This window comes from Crinia signifera, chromosome 6 (assembly GCF_055691185.1).
Source record: "Crinia signifera chromosome 6, ASM5569118v1, whole genome shotgun sequence".
NCBI classification, from domain to species: Eukaryota; Metazoa; Chordata; class Amphibia; order Anura; family Myobatrachidae; genus Crinia; species Crinia signifera.
In genome coordinates, this window is record NC_139222.1 from 277,161,904 (window position 1) to 277,187,166 (window position 25,263).

The following is a 25,263-nucleotide window of genomic DNA, read 5'->3' on the forward strand; positions in this document are numbered from 1 at the left end:
CAAAAGGAATTTGCAAAGCACCAAATTACTTTATTGATAAAAAAAAAAAAAAAAAAATAGTGCATTTAAAAAAAAAGTAAAGGTTAGCATGGATTCCATATTTATACAGTAGCAATCTGTACCAATGACATGTATATCTGATCATATCTCCTCCTGCGAATTTAATCCAAGAACTCTTTCTGTAAAGTAAGTACTCTTTCCCTAAATTAAGGACTTTTACCTGAAGTGGAAAATTTACTCTTGCGAGAAAAAAAAAACGTTCTCTGTATCTTACAGTATGTAATGACAATAACTGTATCATGTACACTGTGTACACTGCAGCCTGCCAGTTATTTTTTTTTGTGCAAAAGGAATTTGCAAAGCACCAAATTACTTTATTGATTTAAAAAAAATAAAATAAAATAGTGCATTTAAAAAAAAAGTAAGGGTTAGCATGGATTCCATATTTATACAGTAGCAATCTGTACCAATGACATGTATATCTGATCATATCTCCTCCTGCGAATTTAATCCAAGAACTCTTTCTGTAAAGTAAGTACTCTTTCCCTAAATTAAGGACTTTTACCTGAAGTGGAAAATTTACTCTTGCGAGAAAAAAAAAACGTTCTCTGTATCTTACAGTATGTAATGACAATAACTGTATCATGTACACTGCAGCCTGCCAGTTATTTTTTTTTGTGCAAAAGGAATTTGCAAAGCACCAAATTACTTTATTGATTAAAAAAAAAAAAAAAATAGTGCATTTAAAAAAAAAGTAAAGGTTAGCATGGATTCCATATTTATACAGTAGCAATCTGTACCAATGACATGTATATCTGATCATATCTCCTCCTGCGAATTTAATCCAAGAACTCTTTCTGTAAAGTAAGTACTCTTTCCCTAAATTAAGGATTTTTACCTGAAGTGGAAAATTTACTCTTGCGAAAATAAAAATGTTCTTTGTAACTTACAGTATGTAACGACAATAACTGTATCATGTAAATTGCAGCCTGCCATTGTTATTTTTTTTGTGCAAAAGGAATTTGCAAAGCACCAAATTACTTTATTGATAAAAAAAAAAAAAAAAAAAATAGTGCATTTAAAAAAAAAGTAAAGGTTAGCATGGATTCCATATTTATACAGTAGCAATCTGTACCAATGACATGTATATCTGATCATATCTCCTCCTGCGAATTTAATCCAAGAACTCTTTCTGTAAAGTAAGTACTCTTTCCCTAAATTAAGGACTTTTACCTGAAGTGGAAAATTTACTCTTGCGAGAAAAAAAAAACGTTCTCTGTATCTTACAGTATGTAATGACAATAACTGTATCATGTACACTGTGTACACTGCAGCCTGCCAGTTATTTTTTTTTGTGCAAAAGGAATTTGCAAAGCACCAAATTACTTTATTGATTTAAAAAAAAAAAAAAAAAAATTGTGCATTTAAAAAAAAGTAAAGGTTAGCATGGATTCCATATTTATACAGTAGCAATCTGTACCAATGACATGTATATCTGATCATATCTCCTCCTGCGAATTTAATCCAAGAACTCTTTCTGTAAAGTAAGTACTCTTTCCCTAAATTAAGGATTTTTACCTGAAGTGGAAAATTTTCTCTTGCGAAAATAAAAATGTTCTTTGTAACTTACAGTATGTAACGACAATAACTGTATCATGTAAATTGCAGCCTGCCATTGTTATTTTTTTTGTGCAAAAGGAATTTGCAAAGCACCAAATTACTTTATTGATTTAAAAAAAAAAAAAATAGTGCATATAAAAAAAAAAATAAAGGTTAGCATGGATTCCATATTTATACAGTAGCAATCTGTACCAATGACATGTATATCTGATCATATCTCCTCCTGCGAATTTAATCCAAGAACTCTTTCTGTAAAGTAAGTACTCTTTCCCTAAATTAAGGACTTTTACCTGAAGTGGAAAATTTACTCTTGCGAGAAAAAAAAAACGTTCTCTGTATCTTACAGTATGTAATGACAATAACTGTATCATGTAAATTGCAGCCTGCCATTGTTAATTTTTTTGTGCAAAAGGAATTTGCAAAACACCAAATTACTTTATTGATTAAAAAATGAAAAGAAAAAAAGTAGTACGTTTAAAAAAAAAACCTGTACCACACTGTGGATCGAACCAGTATTGCTGCTAGCAGTATACAGTAACTGTGTCTTAAACCGCTAGGCCACAGAAACCTGTGATCTCAGCTGCTCCATTGGTGTACAATATACTGTATAGTCAAGTATGAGACATGCCCAGTAGATTGCGCTGTTTTCATGGCGCAGTACAGCATAATGATAGACACCTCCGTAAATAATATACCATGTGAAAGTTTCCAGCATTTGTAAAGGTTAGCATGGATTCCATATTTATGCAGTAGCAATCTGTACCAACAACATGTATAACTGATATCTCCTCCTGCAAGTTTAATCCAAGAACTCTTTCCTTAAAGTAAGTACACTTTCCCTAAATTAAGGACTTTTACCTGAAGTGGAAAATTTACTCGCGAGAAAAAAACGTTCTCTGTATCTTACAGTATGTAATGACAATAACTGTATCATGTACATTGCAGCCTGCCAGTTATTTTTTTTTGTGCAAAAGGAATTTGCAAAGCACCAAATTACTTTATTGATAAAAAAATGAAAAAAAATAAAAATAGTGCATTTAAAAAAAAAGTAAAGGTTAGCATGGCTTCTGCACCAATCACATACAGTTCATGACCATACAGTAAGTCACTGCGGCTGCGAATAAAATAAAATAACTCTGTCCGTAAAGTAAGGACAAAATCCGTAGTGTAAAGTATGATACTGTAGGTCCTCAAATAATGTTTTAAGTAGTCATCCAGCAATAGCAAAGGTTAGCATGGCTTCTGTACCAATTACATAAATGACCGTACGTAGCTGCTTCTGCGAGTAAATACAAACACTCTGTCCGTAAAGTAAGGACAAAATCCGTAGTGAAAAGTCGTGGTGGCCACTGTTTTGTAGAAGAGATTTTTACGCATGCGCTGCACTGTTTGGGAAAAGTGACATCTGGTGGTCAATGAGTGTAAGTGCAGGTTACATTTACAAGATTACGTTACGTTATAACGCGATCTATAACGGGACTATAGCGCAAGGAGCAGGCGCGATCCATGCGCGATTTGCATGGCGCACTTTATGCGCAACGCAGCCACGATGTAAGAACATTGTGACACATGGAACATAGACTACTGGAACTTGTTATTCCCGGATTAGATACTACAGCTACAGACGGAGGGCTACAGAGTGATGTATGAGCAGGGACATTGCTGCTGACCCAGTAACAGCTGTGACGGGACTTATTATCTGGGAGTTATCCGCATGACATGTTCCACAGAAACATAGGTAAAGGTTTAGGACTAAACGCTGGGACTATATAACTGCCAGGATTAATAAGGATTAAGCTGCCATTGCCATTAATCTGCTCATGCATGAAATATGAACAGTTCATTCCAAAGATGAGGCCAACAACTTGTTTTAACTATTAAAATACTCTCACCCAGTGCTGTGTTTTTCAGCAGGAACCAGCAGGAACCAGCAGGAACTCCATTCCTGAACCTCTAATTAAATCAGGGTTTCCTACTTTCTGGCTGCCCTCTCCGGGAGAGGGCAGCCAGTTCAGTGAGACACAGGGGGCGGGGCCACTGACGGGGTGGGATGGAGGCAGGGGTGCTCGATGGATGACCAGTGTGGGGGAGTGGCCAACACGATCGTGTCCTCGTGGGCGGTATTTCAGGCATTGCATAGTGGGGGGTGGGGCTACAAAGACGCAAATTGTGTCATTTGCTCCCATGGCCCCCTCCACTGCCACTGCCCAGATTCAGGGAGGCTCTGGGCATTCTGGGGGGGGGAGGTTGACCCAATTTCCGGGACCCTCCCGGACATTCCAGAAGGATAGGCAACCCCCGCAGACCCCCATTATTGGGGACAGGGACGAATTCGGACCTGTGCGAATCAATTTGTACAGAAGCTATCATTTATCAAGCAGACGCTATGAAATAATAGGTAGAAGCTGATTGGTTTCTATGGTAACTTCTCTGCTTGTCCACTCTTCACACTGCTTGATACATCTCCCCCATAGTCCTCCTTGTTCTACTCCCCATTCAGTTTCCTGCCATACCCCTTTCTCTACATATTATTTCTGCCTACTGCATGGCTGCCTGTCTCCCCTCTGTGCTTCCTGTGGTCTGCCCACAAGAACAGGAAGTGAGCGATTATTTCCCCCCTGTGGATACAGGGATAGAGGATACATCTAGCGGAAGGCGGGGGTGGCTGGCGCCCACAAAACCACTTCAGACCCTTCTTCTCCTGCTCACTTTACTCTCACGTTTTATGTATTTAGAGAATATAATCACGGTGCGGGGTCGTCTTGCATTGGATTTGTGTCACTGTATTTAATATAAAAAAATATGGATATACTTTACGTGTTATGGCCGTCCTGACAGCCTAGATGCATGGCTCACTGTCTCTCCCCTCTGTGTCACCTTCTCTGTCCCTCTCCTAGAGACACAGGGCCAGATGCACTAAGCTTCAAAAGTGATAAAATGGAGAGTGATAAACAGCCAACCAATCAGCTCCTACCTGCCATGTCACAGACTGAGCTTGAGTTTGAAAAAAGTCAGGCAGGAGCTGATTGGTTGGTTGTTTATCACTCTCCATTTTATCACTTTTGAAGCTTAATGCAGCTGGCCCTGTAAGTTCTGACCAGCAGGGCCCTCAGCCCTTGTGCTTTTCCTTCCCTCCCCCTCGCCAACAGCAGCAGCAAACTTATGGGTTCAGTTGATGCTGCTTTTGTGGTTACTATGACAATTGACAACCAATGCAAGAATGGTTTTATAGTTTGGCAGTCAGATTGCCGGCATTCATTATGTCGACATTCATAACATGTTGACACCTGCAAAACACTGACACAAAGAAAATATTAGCATATGACATGTCAACACAGTAACATGACAACATTGTGGTTAGGGGTAGCATTAGGATTTGGTATCAACATTGTAAATGTAAACATGTCGACGTTGTGGCGGTATATGCGGGAGGGGTTCCTTGCAAGGGCGAAACTACCATAGATGCAGGGGGTGCAGCTGCTATGGGGCCCAGCTGAAAGGGGCCCACTTTGCCTGTCAAAGTATCATGTGCTGTATATTATATTATATATGAAATTCCCATGGAAATTCAGCGCTGACATCAGTGGATGTCCGCTGCCCACCCACTTCCCGCACAGGGCGCGCAGAGAGGTGTCTCACATCTGCAAGCACTGTAGAAATCATTCGATGGTCGGTGATTATAGGGGTGTGGTCTCTGTAACAGGGGTGTGGTTTTGTGGCAATGCTGCGTTCGCGATCCACGCCCCCATTTTTTTGTCACTATGGAGCACGGCCAGTGCTGTGTGAGCTGCTGGCCATGCGCCTAGCTCCCCCGTCTCCATGAATGGATGCAGCGCGCATGCGCACAGCGTCTATACACCGCTGCTCTGCTAAGCAAGGCAGCAAAGGACAGAGGTTCTCCCATCTGCCCCATCACCACCACCACGGAACACTGCTGCTAATGGGTGGGACAGCGGGGCAGTCACAAAAAAACGTGACTATCCTGCGACCCCTGCGTTGTGCCTTTCTGCTAACATACTCCACTAGGTCAGGGTTGCCGACCTTCCCGGAATTACCGTGAGTCTCCCGAAAATCGGGTCCCCCTTTCCGGCCCCCCGGAAGGCTGGGCAACCCTCCCGGAATCAGGGGGACCCCCACTGAGCCCCCCGATCGCGGCATTTAAATGCCGCAATCCGCGGGTCTCAGAGGAGGGGGCGGAGCTAAAATGACACACTCGTGTCATTTTAGCCCCGCCCCCTCTATGGAGATCAGTGATTTCATCTATTTGCTGTAATGGGGGTGGGGCTTAATGTAGTCACAGTCAAGTCCCGCCCCCCGAACGGGTAATGAAAGTTTCCTCTCCGGGCTTCTCCCGGAGAGGAGCATTTGAAAGTCGGCAACCCTGCACTAGGTAAACGTGTATAATTTATATTTGTGGCTCTGTCTGTAGTAGGACAGGAAGTCCTGTGTATTTGGGGGGGGGGGGGTTACTGGACTTTCTATGTTCACACCTCGCAGCATATCCTTCCAACACAGGTCTGCATCTCTATTTAAACAGTGAAAAATTTTGTGTGGCTGTGTCCTGTGGCAGAGTGATGTGAGATAAACCGGAGAACCTTCGGCCGTTGTGTCCCCCTCTTCTGCTTGTCTTCCACAGGTAACCAGGACTCCTCCTGCTACCCTCACTGCATTGTGCCTTTCTGCTAACAAACGGTGCAGGGTAAACTGGTGCATCATTTATATCAGTAGTTCTCAGTCTGTAGTAGGGTGGGTTTTTCATTGTGGGGGAAATTGACTAAGATGGGAGTTTTAATTCATATGGGATACTATTATGGTCTAACCCATTTTCAGCTGTGCTAACATAATGGCACAAAGGTTTTCTAATCATTCATTAGTCTTCTAACGTGATTAGCAAACACAATGTGCCAATAGGACACTGGAGCGATGGATGCGGGAAATGGGCCTCTATACACTTACAGTATGTAGATATTCCTTTAAAGAACAGAATCTAGTTTAGTAATTTACCACATTAACCATGTACTGTATGGAGTGTAATTCCGATTAATTTAATGTTATCTTCATTGAAAAAAAATATGTGCTTTTCTTTAAAAAATAAGGACATTTCTAAGTGACCCCAAACATTTGACTGGTAGTGTATATTGTATGTTTGTGTGAGAGTTTGTGTTTGTGCTAAAAGTGTTTTTAGTGACGTTTCTCTTGCTTAACAATTTTTGATGATAAAATATAACATTGATAAAAACACTAGGCCAATAGGATTACCAAAAATTGAACACTGCAATACTCTCCTCACCGGCCTCGCTTGGTCCCAACTGGCTCCTCTCCAATCTGTCCTCAACTCTGCAGCAGCCAGGGTTATCTTCCTCTCCCGCCGCTCTAATTCTGCCACTCCCCTTCAACAAAATCTGCACTGGCTCCCATTCCCCTACAGAATCCTCTTCAAATACCTCCCACTCACATACAGGGCCATCTCTAATTCCATTGCTCCATATATCTCTAACCTCATCTCCATTCATACACCCTCCCGCCCTCTACGGTCGGCTGACGACTGTCGTCTCTCCTCCTCCCTGATCACTGCTTCCCATGCTAGAGTACAGGACTTTCCCCGTGCTGCACCCCTTCAGTGGAACGCACTCCCTCGCTCCATTAGACTCTCCCCGACCTTGCAAAGCTTCAAACGGGCACTGAAAACTCACCTATTCATCAAAGCATAACCTTCCACTGCATAAACCAGCTGGTTCTCCGACCTCTTGCCTGTTTACATTCTGCTATCTAACCACCACCCACTCGCTTGCACCTCTTGTAATCTGTCTATCTCCCCTTCCTACTAGATTGTAAGCTCCTCCAACACTCAGTGACCATCTTCGTCTGCATACTCATCTCCATCATTGGCCTCAAGCCTCTTATAGTATGTTTATTGAGTCCTCACTACTTACATTTAAGCTGTAATGTGTATTGAACTGTGGAGCTCTTTATTTGTACTGTATTTTTGTTATTTATTCAATGTTATGCCAAGTTTTGTCTCCCTGTACTGTTCCTTTGTACGGCGCTGCGAAACACTTGTGGCACCTTATAAATAAAATTATAATAATAATAATAACATTGTCAATGATTAATGGATCAAATACAATATCCTGCGCACCAACCCTTTGTCTGGAATAACCATTACTACATGATGTCCCTACTGTAAATTGAAAAAATCAGAAGCTTCATTTTGTGCTGAGCAGTTATTTACTATGTATCTTGTCCACAGATCTTCTGACATATTCTAGGTGCAGATAAAAAATTTAAGGCAACAAACCCAACTTGGACCTTTAGATATGAAGGAGACATTACTGAAAATCAGCATTTACCTCCTGTATTTCCAAACATGTAAGTGTTATGCGGATAAGTATCCCTTCTGATGACTCATTATCCCTCCTTCTGAAAACCCCTGACTGGAGAGAGCGAGACAACACATGATCACACAGGGTCTTCTGTGCTGGTGTGCACTGACCTATAGCATGCTGCTGCTGCTTTTCTACTTTTAGTAAGTGACTTAGGCAGGGTAAGAATTTTTATATATATGTCCATACTGATTTGTCTAATGTTATACTGGTATGGGAAATCAGCACATGCAATAAATATAGTTGCAGACTGTCAGACTGTCAGTGTTCACAATAAAATGACATTTAATACGCCAAAAAAATATTTATATGCTTAGGGATGAATTCACACAAGGTCAAATAGCATTTGGAATTTATTGCATTCTATTAACACCTTCAGTGGTGGTTTTTTTTTTAGGGAGCGCTCCCCACTGGGTGAGTTTTTTCTGGGGAGCGCTCCCCAATAAAAACCCACCGCTATGTCCCCGGGTACGGGCAGCGCCGCTGAACCGTCAACCAGCCGCTGATGCTGAGTGAGAAGTAAAGAAATATCACAGCGACTATATAGTTGCAAACAAGAAACACAGCAATGTTAGCATCAATACTTGCAAAACTTACCAAAATAAACAGTTACTAATGTTATATAGAAATATCTCCCAACATCAAGCATTTAAGCATAGACACACACCCATATGTGAAGCTAGACACACCTCTTGGGCAGAGTGGGACTTACACCTTCGCAGCGCACCCTACTGTAATCTTTCTAGTTTTCAAAAGTAGATACGTATGTGTATTGCTATAGCTGCTGACCCACAGATTTTATATGTCAAATAGATTCTTGCCAAGTTTATAATTCTCAGTGATAGAGCAGGACTGATAAGCTGGGGAAGACAATGGTGCAAGTAGAAGCTTTTTATTTTTGGTACTGATAGCGGCGAGTGCCAAAAAATGGACGTGTTTATGTGTCACGATGGGGTGTGGTCACATGAAACTAGAGGAGTGGCTAGATGACAAAAGAGGTGTGGCCACATTACGCCACACACTGTAATGTTCCTTACACATTATGGGCCTTATTCTAGTTCACTCTTTCTGACAAAATCCTTCTTAGATGGACAAAACCATGTGCACTGCAGGGGGGCAGATGTAACACCAGATTACCCAAAGATTTATCACCGGATTATCTGTACCCAAACGCACATTTAGCACCATTTACAGTGTGATCGGTGCACGGGCCGTAGATGCGAATATTACTGATTTATGAGTATATTGTATTGCAGGGCTGTCTCTGGCATCCAATGAGAAGATGGTAGCAGTGACTGGAACGGATGTCTCGCTGCCGTGTGGTGTGGAAACCAAGGGTGTTATTCAGTGGAACAAGAACAATGCTCAGCTTCTGAAATACTTAAATTATTTCAAATTTCTGAGTACGAAAGGTAATAGACACTGTAAGGATCGGTAACAGCCACGGTGATTGTATTTACTTGGCTTACAGGCTACATCGTCCCCCAAACATTTAAAAAGTATTTTGTGACTTTTGCGATTTTAGGGTTAACTTTTTTTACGAATTTGCATAACGAATTTGCAAATGTAATAGCGTGCGAAGTGCGAATTAATTTGCACATTTAGCGGTAAAAATCGCACATTACAATTTGCATCCAGATGTTTTTCCATTATAAACTATAGAATTTCGCAAATGTAATAGGGTGCGATTTTTGGTAAATGTTAAACCACCAAAAATAGGTTCAGGCTGCTGAATTTGAAAGAACTATGCACAGATCTCACTGTTTTGGTCCCCAAAAAGTGTTAAGACTGCCATCCACTAGTGCGATATGGCCACTTTTTGCTGAAACGGATCGCATAAAAAGTGGCACATCGCATGTCATTTACCTGCGATTGCGATGTGAGGCATGTCCCCTGGCGTCGCAGTCGCAGATCTGACTGGCTGCCACGAATATTTGTCGCAGACCGTTAGCCCTGCTAGGATCGCATGAGATACATTGTATGCAAAATGGCTGCATACAATGTATCCTATGTGATCCTCTCCCCCGGGAGCCGCCACGTGAGATCGCGGGGTATCGCGATCTCAAGGTACCACATGTGATACCTTTCACTAATGGATGGGGGCCTTAAGTGAAGATAAAAAAAAAGAGTGCGGTGTCTCCCCCCTCCTGATCAAAAGTAGCCCCGGACTCATTGAGCCGGTCGTGGTTCCAAAATACATGGGAAAAGTGTAGGGGCCCCCTGAAACCAGCATCGGGCTCTTGGACCGGTCCTAGTTCCAAAAAAACCTTAATAAGCACCCCTTTTACACTGTAATTACCTGTGTCACATACTTACCTGCTCCAGCGTTGTCCTCCCTCTGCCACTGCTCACTCGCCACTGACAGCCGCCGAGTGTGCAGCCTGTACTATAGCACTTACAACCACCGAGTGTGCAGCCTGTACTATAGCACTGACAGCCGCCGAGTGTGCAGCCTGTACTATAGCACTGACAGCCGCAGAGTGTGCAGCCTGTACTATAGCACTTACAACCACCGAGTGTGCAGCCTGTACTATAGCACTGACAGCCGCCGAGTGTGCAGCCTGTACTATAGCACTGACAGCCGCCGAGTGTGCAGCCTGTACTATAGCACTTACAACCACCGAGTGTGCAGCCTGTACTATAGCACTGACAGCCGCCGAGTGTGCAGCCTGTACTATAGCACTGACAACCACCGAGTGTGCAGCCTGTACTATAGCACTGACAGCCGCCGAGTGTGCAGCCTGTACTATAGCACTGACAACCACCGAGTGTGCAGCCTGTACTATAGCACTGACAACCACCGAGTGTGCAGCCTGTACTATAGCACTGACAACCACCGAGTGTGCAGCCTGTACTATAGCACTGACAGCCGCCGAGTGTGCAGCCTGTACTATAGCACTGACAACCACCGAGTGTGCAGCCTGTACTATAGCACTGACAACCACCGAGTGTGCAGCCTGTACTATAGCACTGACAGCCACCGAGTGTGCAGCCTGTACTATAGCACTGACAACCACCGAGTGTGCAGCCTGTACTATAGCACTGACAGCCACCGAGTGTGCAGCCTGTACTATAGCACTGACAGCCACCGAGTGTGCAGCCTGTACTATAGCACTGACAGCCGCCAAGTGTGCAGCCTGTACTATAGCACTGACAGCCGCCGAGTGTGCAGCCTGTACTATAGCACTGACAGCCACCGAGTGTGCAGCCTGTACTATTAGCACTGACAGCCGCCGAGTGTGCAGCCTGTACTATAGCACTGACAGCCACCGAGTGTGCAGCCTGTACTATAGCACTGACAGCCGCCAAGTGTGCAGCCTGTACTATAGCACTGACAGCCGCCGAGTGTGCAGCCTGTACTATAGCACTGACAGCCGCCGAGTGTGCAGCCTGTACTATAGCACTGACAGCCGCCGAGTGTGCAGCCTGTACTATAGCACTGACAGCCACCGAGTGTGCAGCCTGTACTATAGCACTGACAGCCACCGAGTGTGCAGCCTGTACTATAGCACTTACAACCACCGAGTGTGCAGCCTGTACTATAGCACTGACAGCCACCGAGTGTGCAGCCTGTACTATAGCACTGACAGCCACCGAGTGTGCAGCCTGTACTATAGCACTGACAGCCACCGAGTGTGCAGCCTGTACTATAGCACTTACAACCACCGAGTGTGCAGCCTGTACTATAGCACTGACAGCCGCCGAGTGTGCAGCCTGTACTATAGCACTGACAACCACCGAGTGTGCAGCCTGTACTATAGCACTGACAGCCACCGAGTGTGCAGCCTGTACTATAGCACTGACAACCACCGAGTGTGCAGCCTGTACTATAGCACTGACAGCCACCGAGTGTGCAGCCTGTACTATAGCACTTACAACCACCGAGTGTGCAGCCTGTACTATAGCACTGACAGCCACCGAGTGTGCAGCCTGTACTATAGCACTGACAGCCACCGAGTGTGCAGCCTGTACTATAGCACTGACAGCCACCGAGTGTGCAGCCTGTACTATAGCACTTACAACCACCGAGTGTGCAGCCTGTACTATAGCACTGACAGCCGCCGAGTGTGCAGCCTGTACTATAGCACTGACAACCACCGAGTGTGCAGCCTGTACTATAGCACTGACAACCACCGAGTGTGCAGCCTGTACTATAGCACTGACAGCCGCCGAGTGTGCAGCCTGTACTATAGCACTGACAACCACCGAGTGTGCAGCCTGTACTATAGCACTGACAACCACCGAGTGTGCAGCCTGTACTATAGCACTGACAGCCACCGAGTGTGCAGCCTGTACTATAGCACTGACAACCACCGAGTGTGCAGCCTGTACTATAGCACTGACAGCCGCCGAGTGTGCAGCCTGTACTATAGCACTGACAGCCGCCGAGTGTGCAGCCTGTACTATAGCACTGACAACCACCGAGTGTGCAGCCTGTACTATAGCACTGACAGCCGCCAAGTGTGCAGCCTGTACTATAGCACTGACAACCACCGAGTGTGCAGCCTGTACTATAGCACTGACAACCACCGAGTGTGCAGCCTGTACTATAGCACTGACAACCGCCGAGTGTGCAGCCTGTACTATAGCACTGACAGCCGCCGAGTGTGCAGCCTGTACTATAGCACTGACAGCCACCGAGTGTGCAGCCTGTACTATAGCACTGACAGCCGCCGAGTGTGCAGCCTGTACTCAGGGCCGGTGCAAGGGTTCTTGGCGCCCTGCACATCGCTATCGCCCACAGGGAGAGCCTGTGCTTGCACTGACTTTCTTTAAATTGCGGGACTCTGCCTATTAAATATAGGCAAAGCCTCACAGCACGATCGCTCAGCAGACAGCATCACATCATAATAATAATAATAATCTGGTTTTATTGTTGATTCGTTTTACAGATGGTGATCGTTTTAGCGTCCCATCTCACAAAACAAATGACTTGAAAGTGTCTAAGGTACAACTGTCGGACTCCGGCACTTTCAGTTGCATAAAAGATAAGGCTGTTGTACGAACCGTGGAACTTTTTGTTGTCGAAGGTGAGTGATGGTGGCAGAAATGGGGGGTTTATCAGAGGAGGGCTGGGAAACGAGGCAATCGAAATGTTCACCATTAGTATTTTACAGTTTTATTTTCCTTCTCATCCCATTTAGACAATTAATAATAATAATAATATTATTTGGAGCATAAAATCTAGTTTCCCTATCATAGTCGCTAAATGCCACCTCCGGCACCTCTAAGGGTATGTGGGGAAAGCTGAAAGAACATACAGACACCACTCAGATGATTGGTTGAACACCATTGGTTGAAAAAATATAATCCAAATTAAATATTTACTGCACTGAGGGGGGTATTCAATGTCTGACAGTATTTCCGACAGTGGAAATATCGGCACAGGGAGCCGGGACTCGCCTCCTACAGACCCGGCTCCCTGTGGAGGTGAGTCTGTATTGTCGGAATGGGCCTGAGTTGTCGGATCCACAGCCATTTTCCAACAAAACAGATGTGTTTTCACCAGTCCTCGGACTTTCCAACACTCGACAGCCCCGGAACATTGAATTTTGGCTGTGGAGTTACTGTCAGAAGAACCAAAAATGGCCCAGGATTCCGACAGTCGGGGCAATCTGAGTGGCAGTCGGAGTCCCGGATTGAATATCCCCTGAGTGTAAATGTATCACACCTTCTAAAGAGGTATGTTGGGGATGTTCCTCAGCTTTTAGGTATCATTTATCTAGTATTTGTTCAATACAATAACAGCTGTAATCCAATTGGTTGCTATGGTGGTTAACCACATGTCCACACTGTAGAAGGTTTGATACTTGTCTTGTCTGCGGTCCCGGCTACCCTCCTGGCTTTTGCTGCTAATGAATACAGATAACAAAATGTCCGCCCCCATATATCAGACAGTTTTTGAGGATGCTAGAGAAGGCCCCTGTCTCCTGTAGCATTCTCAAAAACTGTCTACTGTATGGGGGCGGACGTTTTGTGGGGGGGGGGGGGGGAGAAGACATGTACATTTTAAGCCTTTACATTCTGAAATAACAATCATTTTGTTCTTCAGTATTAGCAAACCCTTCAACCGAACTCATTTCGTCAGAAGACCTGGAATTGTCCATTAAGTCGTCCACTGAGAAAGTGTCTGGTTTGCAAGTCTCCTGGATGAAGGGTGGTAAACTCATCGATACGGACGGCAAACTGGTGCTGAAAGATGTTCAGTTAGAAGACAGCGGTAGTTACGATTGCCGCATAAACATCGATGGTGGAGATGAAGTGAAGATCAGTACAAAGATCACAGTTACAGGTAGGAACCAGCATACAGAGATGCAGCACAGAATTAGGTGCAGAATCTAAGGCTGAGCAGATCATATAATTACCGTAATATGCTGCGGTCACTGGTGTCCTGGCTCAATAGGCCCTTGGTGGGCCCTCGGCAGGCCCTACCTAATGAAAGAAAAAATGAATGGAGTCATCCATGGAGGTCTGTCCAAGTACAACAAGCACCAACTCTATTCCCCACTCATGAGGCCAGAGTAAGTTTAGTCTCCCTGTCGCTTCTGCAGTCAGCAAATGTTCCAAGGAACAGGCCACCTGGGCAGCACCCTACCCTAGCAGTTAAGGCCCGTACACACTGGGCAACTTTGAGCTGAATGCCTCTCAAAACAGCAAGTTTGAGCGGCTTTCAGCTCAAAGCCGCCCAGTGTGTATGCCGCGGCGATGAGCGGCGCCCTCCTGCTGCACTATACCTTCCCCCCGATGACTGCGCTGGGCAGGGGGAAAGCGGCTGTGTGTATGCACTGAGCAGCGTTCCCCCCAGTGATGACAGCGGTGTCCATACACACTGGGCATAGTTGCCCAGTGTGTATGGACCTTTACAGGCAAAGCATAGGAGACACAAGTTAACTAGTAACCCATATATGCCACACACTGTATGCAGCAACTCATTAGTGCGAACAGTCCACTCCGGAGAAATGTTGTCCTAGACTAGATAGTGCAATCCCTAATAAAAGCACATATCATAGGCCCTGATTTTAATTTGTCCTTATGACACCGCCCCGGCAAATACGCAACCCCCTGAGTCAGTCAGAGGAAACGGACTCATGTGTGCAGGCTGCCGGACGAAGACAGGGCGGGCCGCTGATGTCACGTGACATCAGCAGCTGTTGGGAATGGCCAACGATTTCACTGCTTAGCGAGCTAACCAGAATCACCCCCATAGAGACAACATGTTGTATTCCTATAACAATAAGGAATATATATTCACCTAGGTGGCCCGTTAGTGAGTCACTGGGACAGGCCCGTTCTGACTTCCTCCTTTGTCCCGTTCCACGTTTATGTCAGCAGTCAGGTATCACAGCTTTATCCTAATATCCCGGCTGCCCATCACCGTTATCCCCCTTTGTCCATATATACAGGTCCTGAGGCTTCTCCAGCCATTGTGTACATGACAGGAAACCACCCGGTCACTATCCCATGGATCTTCAACTTTAAGGTGCAGCAACTACCTCTGTCCAATGGAGTGAGCACAGTAGGGGGGAACATCACTTACCAGTCCAAGGCGATTAAAGAACTCGAGGTCACTGCGGGGGCGGCATGCTGGCCTGAAATATGCCACAAGAAGACCCCTCCGAAGCAGCTGCAGGACCTGAGTATTAGTCTTCCCAACCCCAGCAGCGGTCATTACGAGCTGGCGATCGCCCTGAAGGTGGGCAGGAGAGAGAAGACGCTGAGGACACGCGTGTGTCTGGCTAATCTCACAGGTACGACGATTGCTCCCGGTACATTACTGGGCAGTAAAGCAATTAGTTGGCTACACTGTATTTCCATGTTTTGCAGTTGACCTGGCCAACATCCTCTTTCCCATTGACTACAGCTTCTGCCCCCTCAATGGCTTCTAATACTCCCATCACCTACTCACTCACATTCACAAGCTTCATCCATATATGTGAATTATAGTGGTCCATACCGCCCAACACGACCCATTCCAGGAGGGACACAATGCTCTGTTCCTGGACTTCCTCACCAATGGCTGGTGCACAGGCGGTAGGGAGGTGACGGAGACCGCATCGCAATGCCAGCCGCATATGTTAGTACATATGTGCTGGCATCGCGGCGGACAGCCGGCGAAGGGCGGCGATGTATATTAATACATCCCGCCCATGGTCCCAGTATGTTGTTGAACTACACATCCCAGCATGCCTTGCCACAGTTTTGCTATTTGGCCATGATAAAACAGCTGGAGTGTCAAGGTTAGCCTTCACTGACCTAGAGTATGGAATATCTGGGGCTGGACGTCTGTCTTGTATTACCTACAGTATGGAATATCTGCGGCTGTACGTCTGTCTTGTATTACCTACAGTATGGAATATGTGGGGCTGTACGTCTGTCTTGTATTATGTACGTCTGTCTTGTTTTACCTACAGTATGGAATATGTTGGACTGTAGTAGTAGTACGTTTATTTATAAGGCGCCACAAAGTGTCCACAGTGCCGTACATAGCAAACAAAAAACAAATTACAAGGTAACGTACAGGGTGTGTTGAAAAATACAGTATAAATAGGGGTATTGCTGGTAGAACTAAAATCAGCATCAGTTCAGAAGTAGGTGTCAAAATTGTCGAGGAGACTGAAGATGAAGTAGAGGAAGGGAAGAACAGGACAGGAGCACAGGTGAGGTAAAGAGGTAGGGTGAGTACGTGAGGAAGGAGGACCCTACTCATAAGAGTTAACATACTAAAAGGAGGTGGGTGGACGAACGAAAAACAATAGGATAAGTAGGAACGGATGGGAACGGAGGCAGGATAGGAGGATCAAAAGAGGTTAGGAGGAGGGATAGGCTAGTCGAAAAAAGTGGGTTTTGAGGGAGCGCTTGAAGGAGGTAAGGGAATCAGAAAGCCTGATGGGTGGCGGGAGGTTGTTCCAGTGCAGGGGGGCAGTGCGAGAGAAGTCTTGGACACGGGAGTGGGAGGAGGTGATAAGGTGAGAGGTCAGTCGGCGGTCAGCGATGGAGCGAAGAGGACGGGAGGGAGTGTGGATAGAGATCAGTGAAGAGAGGTAAGGAGCGGTGGAGGAGGAGAGAGCCTTGTTGATGAGGAGTTTAAAGAGAACTTAAAGGAATGGGGAGCCAGTGAAGAGATAGACAGAGGGGGGAGGCAGAGGTAGAACGGCGGAAGAGGAAGATGAGTCTAGCAGCAGCGTTAAGAATGGATTGGAGAGGTGCGAGGCGGGTGAGAGGTAGCCCAGAGAGAAGGATGTTGCAGTAGTCAAGGCGGGGGATGACAAGAGAGTGAATGAGAATTTTGGTCGCGTCAGTGGAGAGGAATGGTCTGATGCGTGAGATTTTGCGTAGGTGAAAGCGGCAAGACTGTGAGAGAGCACGAATGTGGGTGGTGAAAGAGAGGGAGGAGTCAATGATGACACCGAGGCAGCGCATTTGGTCGGTGGAGGTGATCTCGGTTTCACCAATGCTGATGGAGATAGTGGGAGAAGAGGGGATGTTCGGGGGATGGAAGATTAGAAGTTCAGTTTTAGCCATGTTTAGTTTCAGGAAGCGTTGGGTCATCCAGGCTGAGATGGCCGTGAGGCATTCAGAGAACTTGGACAGGAGTGATGGGGATAGGTCGGGGGTGGAGAGATAGATTAGGGTATCATCAGCATAAAGGTGGTAATAGAAACCATAGGAGCTGATGAGGGTGCCCAGAGAGGTGGTGTAGAGGGAGAAGAGGAGAGGGCCAAGGACTGACCCTTGGGGAACACCGACTGGCTGCGAGGTAGTAGGAGAGGAGGAGCTCGGAGTGGAGACGGAGAAGGAGCGACCGGAGAGGGACCGGACTGTGCGTCTGTCTTGTATTACCTACAGTACGGAATATCTGGGGCTGTACGTCTGTCTTGTATTACCTACAGTACGGAATATCTGGGGATGTACGTCTGTCTTGTATTACCTACAGTACAGAATATCTGGGGCTGTACGTCTGTCTTGTATTACCTACAGTACGGAATATCTGGGGCTGTACGTCTGTCTTGTATTACCTACAGTACGGAATATCTGGGGCTCTACGTCTGTCTTATATTACCTACAGTACGGAATATCTGGGGCTGTACGTCTGTCTTGTATTACCTACAGTATGGAATATCTCTGGCTGTACGTCTGTCTTGTATTACCTACAGTATGGAATATCTGGGGCTGTACGTCTGTCTTGTATTACCTACAGTACAGAATATCTGGGGCTGTACGTCTGTCTTGTATTACCTACAGTATGGAATATCTGGGGCTGTACGTCTGTCTTGTATTACCTACAGTACAGAATATCTGGGGCTGTACGTCTGTCTTGTATTACCTACAGTACGGAATATCTGGGGCTGTACGTCTGTCTTGTATTACCAACAGTATGGAATATCTGCGGCTGTATGTCTGTCTTGTATTACCTACAGTATGGAATATCTGGGGCTGTATGTCTGTCTTGTATTACCTACAGTATGGAATATCTGGGGCTGTACGTCTGTCTTCTATTACCTACAGTACAGTATATCTGGGGCTGTACGTCTGTCTTGTATTACCTACAGTATGGAATATCTGCGGCTGTACGTCTGTCTTGTATTACCTACAGTATGGAATATCTGGGGCTGTACGTCTGTCTTGTATTACCTACAGTACGGAATATCTGCGGCTGTACGTCTGTCTTGTATTACCTACAGTATGGAATATCTGGGGCTGTACGTCTGTCTTGTATTACCTACAGTACGGAATATCTGCGGCTGTACGTCTGTATTGTATTACCTACAGTATGGAATATCTGGGGCTGTACGTCTGTCTTGTATTACCTACAGTACGGAATATCTGCGGCTGTACGTCTGTATTGTATTACCTACAGTACGGAATATCTGGGGCTGTACGTCTGTCTTGTATTACCTACAGTACGGAATATCTGGGGCTCTACGTCTGTCTTATATTACCTACAGTACGGAATATCTGGGGCTGTACGTCTGTCTTGTATTACCTACAGTATGGAATATCTCTGGCTGTACGTCTGTCTTGTATTACCTACAGTATGGAATATCTGGGGCTGTACGTCTGTCTTGTATTACCTACAGTACAGAATATCTGGGGCTGTACGTCTGTCTTGTATTACCTACAGTATGGAATATCTGGGGCTGTACGTCTGTCTTGTATTACCTACAGTACAGAATATCTGGGGCTGTACGTCTGTCTTGTATTGCCTACAGTACGGAATATGTGGGGCTGTACGTCTGTCTTGTATTACCTACAGTACGGAATATCTGGGGCTGTACGTCTGTCTTGTATTACCTACAGTATGGAATATCTGGGGCTGTACGTCTGTCTTGTATTACCTACAGTATGGAATATCTGGGGCTGTACGTCTGTCTTGTATTACCTACAGTATGGAATATGTGGGGCTGTACGTCTGTCTTGTATTACCTACAGTATGGAATATCTGGGGCTGTACGTCTGTCTTGTATTACCTACAGTATGGAATATCTGGGGCTGTACGTCTGTCTTGTATTACCTACAGTATGGAATATCTGGGGCTGTACGTCTGTCTTGTATTACCTACAATATGGAATATGTGGGGCTGTACGTCTGTCTTGTATTACCTACAGTACGGAATATCTGGGGCTGTACGTCTGTCTTGTATTACCTACAGTACGGAATATCTGGGGCTGTACGTCTGTCTTGTATTACCTACAGTATGGAATATGTGGGGCTGTACGTCTGTCTTGTATTACCTACAGTATGGAATATCTGGGGCTGTACGTCTGTCTTGTATTACCTACAGTACGGAATATCTGGGGCTGTACGTCTGTCTTGTATTACCTACAGTACGGAATATCTGGGGCTGTACGTCTGTCTTGTATTACCTACAGTATGGAATATGTGGGGCTGTACGTCTGTCTTGTATTGCCTACAGTACGGAATGTGTGGGGCTGTACGTCTGTCTTGTATTACCTACAGTATGGAATATCTGGGGCTGTACGTCTGTCTTGTATTACCTACAGTATGGAATATGTGGGGCTGTACGTCTGTCTTGTATTACCTACAGTACGGAATATCTGGGGCTGTACGTCTGTCTTGTATTACCTACAGTACGGAATATCTGGGGCTGCACGTCTGTCTTGTATTACCTACAGTATGCTGTGTTAGGACTTTATTGACTGATCTCTTTTCCAGTGTCCGTGTCACCCGCTGATATCAGGATGGAGTCCAATGTTACTCTCCTGTGTGACGTTACCTGCATAGACCCGAGTGGGATTCTCTGCTGGTCACATACAGACAAAGAACCTGAGATCTGTGGCCAAGCGGGGAAAAGTACTTTGGCCACGGAAGTCACAGCTGTGCCGGAGACTATGGGGAACTGGACCTGCAGTGTAATGGTTCAAGCAGAGAAGAAGACCAGTGCCAGGCTAATGCTGGGTGAGTGTTCAGCCATTACTAAATGTAAGGAATGGAAAACAGGTCCAGCTTATGCCTCAGACACAAGTGTGTGGTGTATGGGCACCATTACATTGATAAAAAAAACTAAAATACTGTGCCAAAAAGTATTACATTGTGGTGCCCTGAACATACCTACCCTCCTGGACTAGCCGGGAGGGTCCCAAAAATCGGAAGGGTGGGCAAGACTCCCACACTTAGTACCCCCCGCATCAGCCCCCATGCCCCCCACCTTTGGCGGTCAAATACCGGCATTTGTGGCTTTTCGTGGAAGGGGTGGAGCTGAAATTACGCCAATCGTGTCATTTAGTTTAGCCCCCTCCCCTGAGAGCCGCAAATAGCAGTATTTTACTCGAATGGGGTGGGGCTTAATCTGGGTGGGGCTTAACGACAGTAAGTCCCGCCCCCAGAAAACTGCAGAGAGTCTCCTCTCTGGGCTTCTCCAGGAGAGGAGACAATAGAGGTAGGAGATCCAGAGAATGTATATTAACTGCCACACAAGCCTCCCAAACAGATAAATTCATCACATGTATTACACAATAACACATATCAAATACAAATACCTCCCGGGGGTTAGATGATTCAATAGCATAAAAATAAGAGAATTATTGCTAAAACGGTGTCCACGCTCAGTAGCTGCTTATATAGAGAGGTTATTTCCCTCATACACGCTCAGAAATAATGAGCAGTGTATAACGTTTCAGGGGAAAAAAATCTCATTCATTTATGGACAGTGGCGACGAGAGGGGGTGAGGAGCGGGTACTTTTTACCCAGCCCGGGTCTGCTGGAGGGTCCTGGGTTCCGCTCCTCCTTTGCAGGGAGCTGAGCAGTGGGGAGAGAGATGACAGGCGGCCGCCGCAGTACAGCCTCTCTCCCCAGCTCAGCACCGTGTGCTGATCTGGGGAGAGAGACCTGTATATGGATGGATTATTCCAGTAAAGTGTTATTTTATCCTGTGCACAGGCAAACTCTTGGTTCATTGTTAGCACATACCAAAGGGGATTTCAGCCACATTCGGCCAACTCCAAGTTTCCAGTGCCCTAGTTATTAACATGCAGTAAACAGCCTGCGAGAACGTAATGTGGAGCGACTTTCCCGGACGGGCAGCTGATGTTCTCCTGCTATGGGGCATGTGAGGGGATGTGTCCTTGCTACACATCCCTTTGCATGGTACCAAGGGGAAATGGTAGCTGTGGGGGGGGGGGGGGGATGGGGGGATGGTGTTCGGGCAGGCAGCTTCTCAACCTGAATCGGGCCCTTGGAGTTGACCATACCTTTGGTATGTGCTAACAATTAACCAAGGTAAAAACCGGACCAGGACAAAACCCCCGGACTGCCGGACGGGACATCAAACTCTGCATTTTGGACCTTGTAGCGTCAGGTCTGGGGGGTGTCCTGTCCCGGGGGGCTGCCTGTGACACCTGTCACCAAGTAGAGGAGGAGTAGTAGAATCAAGTCTCCCTGTATGGTCCGGGCATGTAGCGAAAACCGGACGGTCCGGACCACACGGGGAGGCTGTAATCTCCCCTCCCCCATGTCCCTGGTGATAACTATCACAGGGACCCCCCTGGACAAGGCACCCCCCGGACAGGACATCAAAATCTGCAGTCCGGAGCTTGTAGGGTCCGGACTGCAGATTTTGCTGTCCTGTCCGGCAGTCCAGAGTCTAGTCCGGGTCCGGTTTTTATATAGTCTCAACCTAGAGTTTGCCTGTGCACATCTCTTTCTCACAATGACTTTCTGTGATTATCGTTACTGGAATAATCCATCCATAGATGAATAAGATATTTTTTCCTTACACTGCTCGTTATTTCTGAGCGTGTATGAGGGAAATGACCTCCGTGAGCTTCCTATATAAGCAGCTACTGAGCCTGGACGCCGTTTTACCAATAATTATCTTATTATGTTTATGCTGTTGAATCGTCTAACCCCCGGGAGGTATTTGTATTTTATACTGTATGTGTTATTGTGGAATAAATGTGTGGAATGTAGACTGTTGCTATGTATTATTAAGCGCCAGGTGCTCTTAACCTTTACTGCTCAATGTTAGCCTCCAATATGACAAAATGTGGACTACAGGCGGTGCCTCATCCATTCCACACTGAGCAGCATTTGTTCCTTCCTCAGCGGTGCCGGCTGGCTTAGTGGATGTCTCTCACTCGCTGTTCTGGGTCACGGTTGGAGTCGGAGTCCTTGTTCTGTTGTTGTTTGTGGTGACCATCACTGTAATGACAGCTCGGTGCCGCAGGATGGTGAGTAATGGAATCCTTGTCCCTTCCTCTACCTTCATGTGCTATACTAGACGCAGCCTGAAGGAATGTCGTTGTGGCTAGGAGTGATATATGGGAACTGGCACAGTAGGATCTCTGATAGTACGAAGGACCAGTATTGTGTGCCCTCCTCGCTTAAGGCCCCCATACACTAGCCGATTTTGGTCAGATTTCGGCCAGATCAGTCGGATCTGGCCAAAATCGGACCAAAATCGGCTAGTTTTGATGTCCCCTTTAGATCCGATGCGCGGTCCCGTGCGCATCGGATCTGCGTCGGGTGGTCGGACCTGCTGCACGTCCGACCACCCGACTTGGGACCTAGTGGGGCAGCGCGGCGGTGGAGGGAGCAGGGGGGGCTGGGGACGCTGCGGGGGACACAGGCGGCATAGAGCCTGGCAGGGGGAGCTGGGAGCTGTCAGTACTGAATAAAAAAAAAGCCCATACAATGAATGGGCGGCCTGTGATTGGCTGAGCGCTCTCTCAGCCAGTCAGCAATTGGCTGAGAGAGCGCTCAGCCAATCACAGGCTGCCCATTCATTGTATAGGCTTTTTTTTCTAGCACTGACAGCTCCCGCCGGCTCCCCCTGCCCGGCTCTATGCCGCCTGTGTCCCCCGCAGCGTCCCCAGCCCCCCCTGCTCCCACTAGCAGCCCTGCTCTGTAGCCCCCCCCCCCCCCCCGCTCCCCGGGGAAGCTCAGGGGGAAGTCGGGGGCGACTTGTCCTAAGGACAAGTCGCCCTAGTGTATGGGGGCCTTTAGACTTACCTGTAGCATCAGGGCCAATGACCGGGGAGGACAGAGGTCACCTGACACTGTGACCCTCGGAGTAGTGTGATGTCAGCTTCACAGCATCTGAGTTCACATTCAAGGGCTGATCACAGGGGTCAATACTAGTTTAGCCTTCACTGCCAGCAGGCAGGGAAGGCTGTGCATGAGTAGGGGAACTGGAGAGAAGCCTACATAATGCTATATCAAGATAGCGCTATTATCACAGGGCTCCCACCCTAATTTAATTTTAGTAAATTCGGGCAGATTGCATTTACCATTGCAAGTATGTGAAATGTGATCGGATTACTTAAGAAAATTGAATTTAAGGGCTTGGAGGATCATTTTTCAATTGCCAATTGCTCATTAGAACATTCAGGAGATATTAAAATAAACTAGATGATCAAATAACACTTTGATGAAATGATTGAAGTCCATCTATCACTATTGTGGAGGCCTCCGATAGTTGAATGATCATTTTATACTGTATGTAATACAGTTTGCTCTGTGTAGTGTATATCCTATGGAAGGCTATTATTGCCATTGTCATTGATGGTTGCCATCGATAGCAATAGTGCAACTGGCCATCGATGGTGGTATACTATGCAATAGATGATGGTTTTACATATCGATGGTCATAGATTTTCTTTGACTGATTGGCCTGTGGGCCAATCCTGGGGCTTCATGGGTGCTGGGGGTGGAGCTATACTCTGTGTCCAGTCCCCTTGGGGAAAACAGAAACAAAACTATTCGGTTATGCTTGCCATCGATGGATGGGTACCATCCGGTTCTCCCCATCAATGGCAAAACTATTCTACATCGGCCATAAACCATCAATTTCAAATCATCGATGGTCGATGGCCATCCCTAGTATATCGGTGTCTGGATGATTCTCTCATGTGCTGTGTGCTGATTCTCTATGCGCTGATTCTGGCTGTACTGATCATGGTTGGTTGTCTTTACAGCGGCGGGCACGGTACCGGGCCTGGCTGTTACAGAACTTGCACCAACAGAGGCGGTGCCAGTGTAAGGGGTAAGTGTCTGTCTTTATGTGAATAAGCACCCGGCGGCACCAGTTCCTCCAGACTCCACTTTAATTTACTTCTTTCTCAGATTTGCACCCAAGCTGCTCAAGGAGAACATCTGATTACTCTGCAGAATATTGCACCAAAGGATGGCGCTGTCCTCGTGGCCAGATTAACAATGGGGCGGATGGGACTACATTATGCCCAGCCTGTCCTTCTAGCAACTTGCACAGCATGTGCCTCTCTCTCTCTCTGAGATGTTCTCCATCTATTCCTTGTAAAACCCATATATACATGCAGAACCTTTTCTCTGTGAGTGTCCTGCAGACTATTGCTCCTCTAGACTGTTCATGATGGAGATCTGCAGACTGTATTATTATGACCAAAACTACATGAAACTTTTGCATAACATTTAGCCAGTATATTAACCTGTTGTACATTGCCCCCATTAACCCCTGACTTGCTGGAATCGCCAGATGATTGCACCGCTCTTGTACAGTATAAAGCACCAGTTTTTTTATAATAAAATATATATATATATAACATAAGAAATTCATCTGTCTCCAGTGTGATTTATGTCTCTCTACTTCATTATCAAGTAAAGGTCAGCTCAAAGGCTACCATCGTCCAGGGAGTGGTCTATGGGACATGAAGGACCCCAAGGGGAAGCACCGTGGTAGGGGCCCATGCCTAAGGGGTGTGGTCAGCCACCGGAAGGGGTGTGGCCAACCGCTACGGAGGTTTCACTAGCACTAGAGAGGACCTA

At 46.2% G+C, this 25,263-nt stretch overlaps 1 protein-coding gene across 1 annotated transcript; it reads left to right on the plus strand.

Annotated features, from left to right (window-relative positions):
• The first annotated feature begins 7,867 nt into the window (after window positions 1–7,867).
• Window positions 7,868–25,003, plus strand: CD4 (CD4 molecule). The gene is made up of 9 exons (XM_083145644.1): window positions 7,868–7,989; window positions 9,260–9,415; window positions 12,896–13,033; window positions 14,056–14,295; window positions 15,407–15,751; window positions 20,178–20,420; window positions 22,567–22,691; window positions 24,438–24,505; window positions 24,586–25,003. The coding sequence occupies exons 1-9, from the start codon at window positions 7,938–7,940 to the stop codon at window positions 24,617–24,619; spliced, it is 1,401 nt and encodes a 466-aa protein (XP_083001770.1). The 5' UTR covers window positions 7,868–7,937; the 3' UTR covers window positions 24,620–25,003.
• The last annotated feature ends 260 nt before the right edge of the window (window positions 25,004–25,263 follow it).

Bases quoted from the DNA above. Each gene is read 5' to 3' on its own strand.
- CD4 (XM_083145644.1), top strand. From the start codon at position 7,938: ATGAAGGAGACATTACTGAAAATCAGCATTTACCTCCTGTATTTCCAA. The intron at 14,296-15,406 runs GTAGGAACCAGC...CCATATATACAG, and splicing joins TACAAAGATCACAGTTACAG to GTCCTGAGGCTTCTCCAGCC. The intron at 22,692-24,437 runs GTGAGTAATGGA...TTGTCTTTACAG, and splicing joins CAGCTCGGTGCCGCAGGATG to CGGCGGGCACGGTACCGGGC.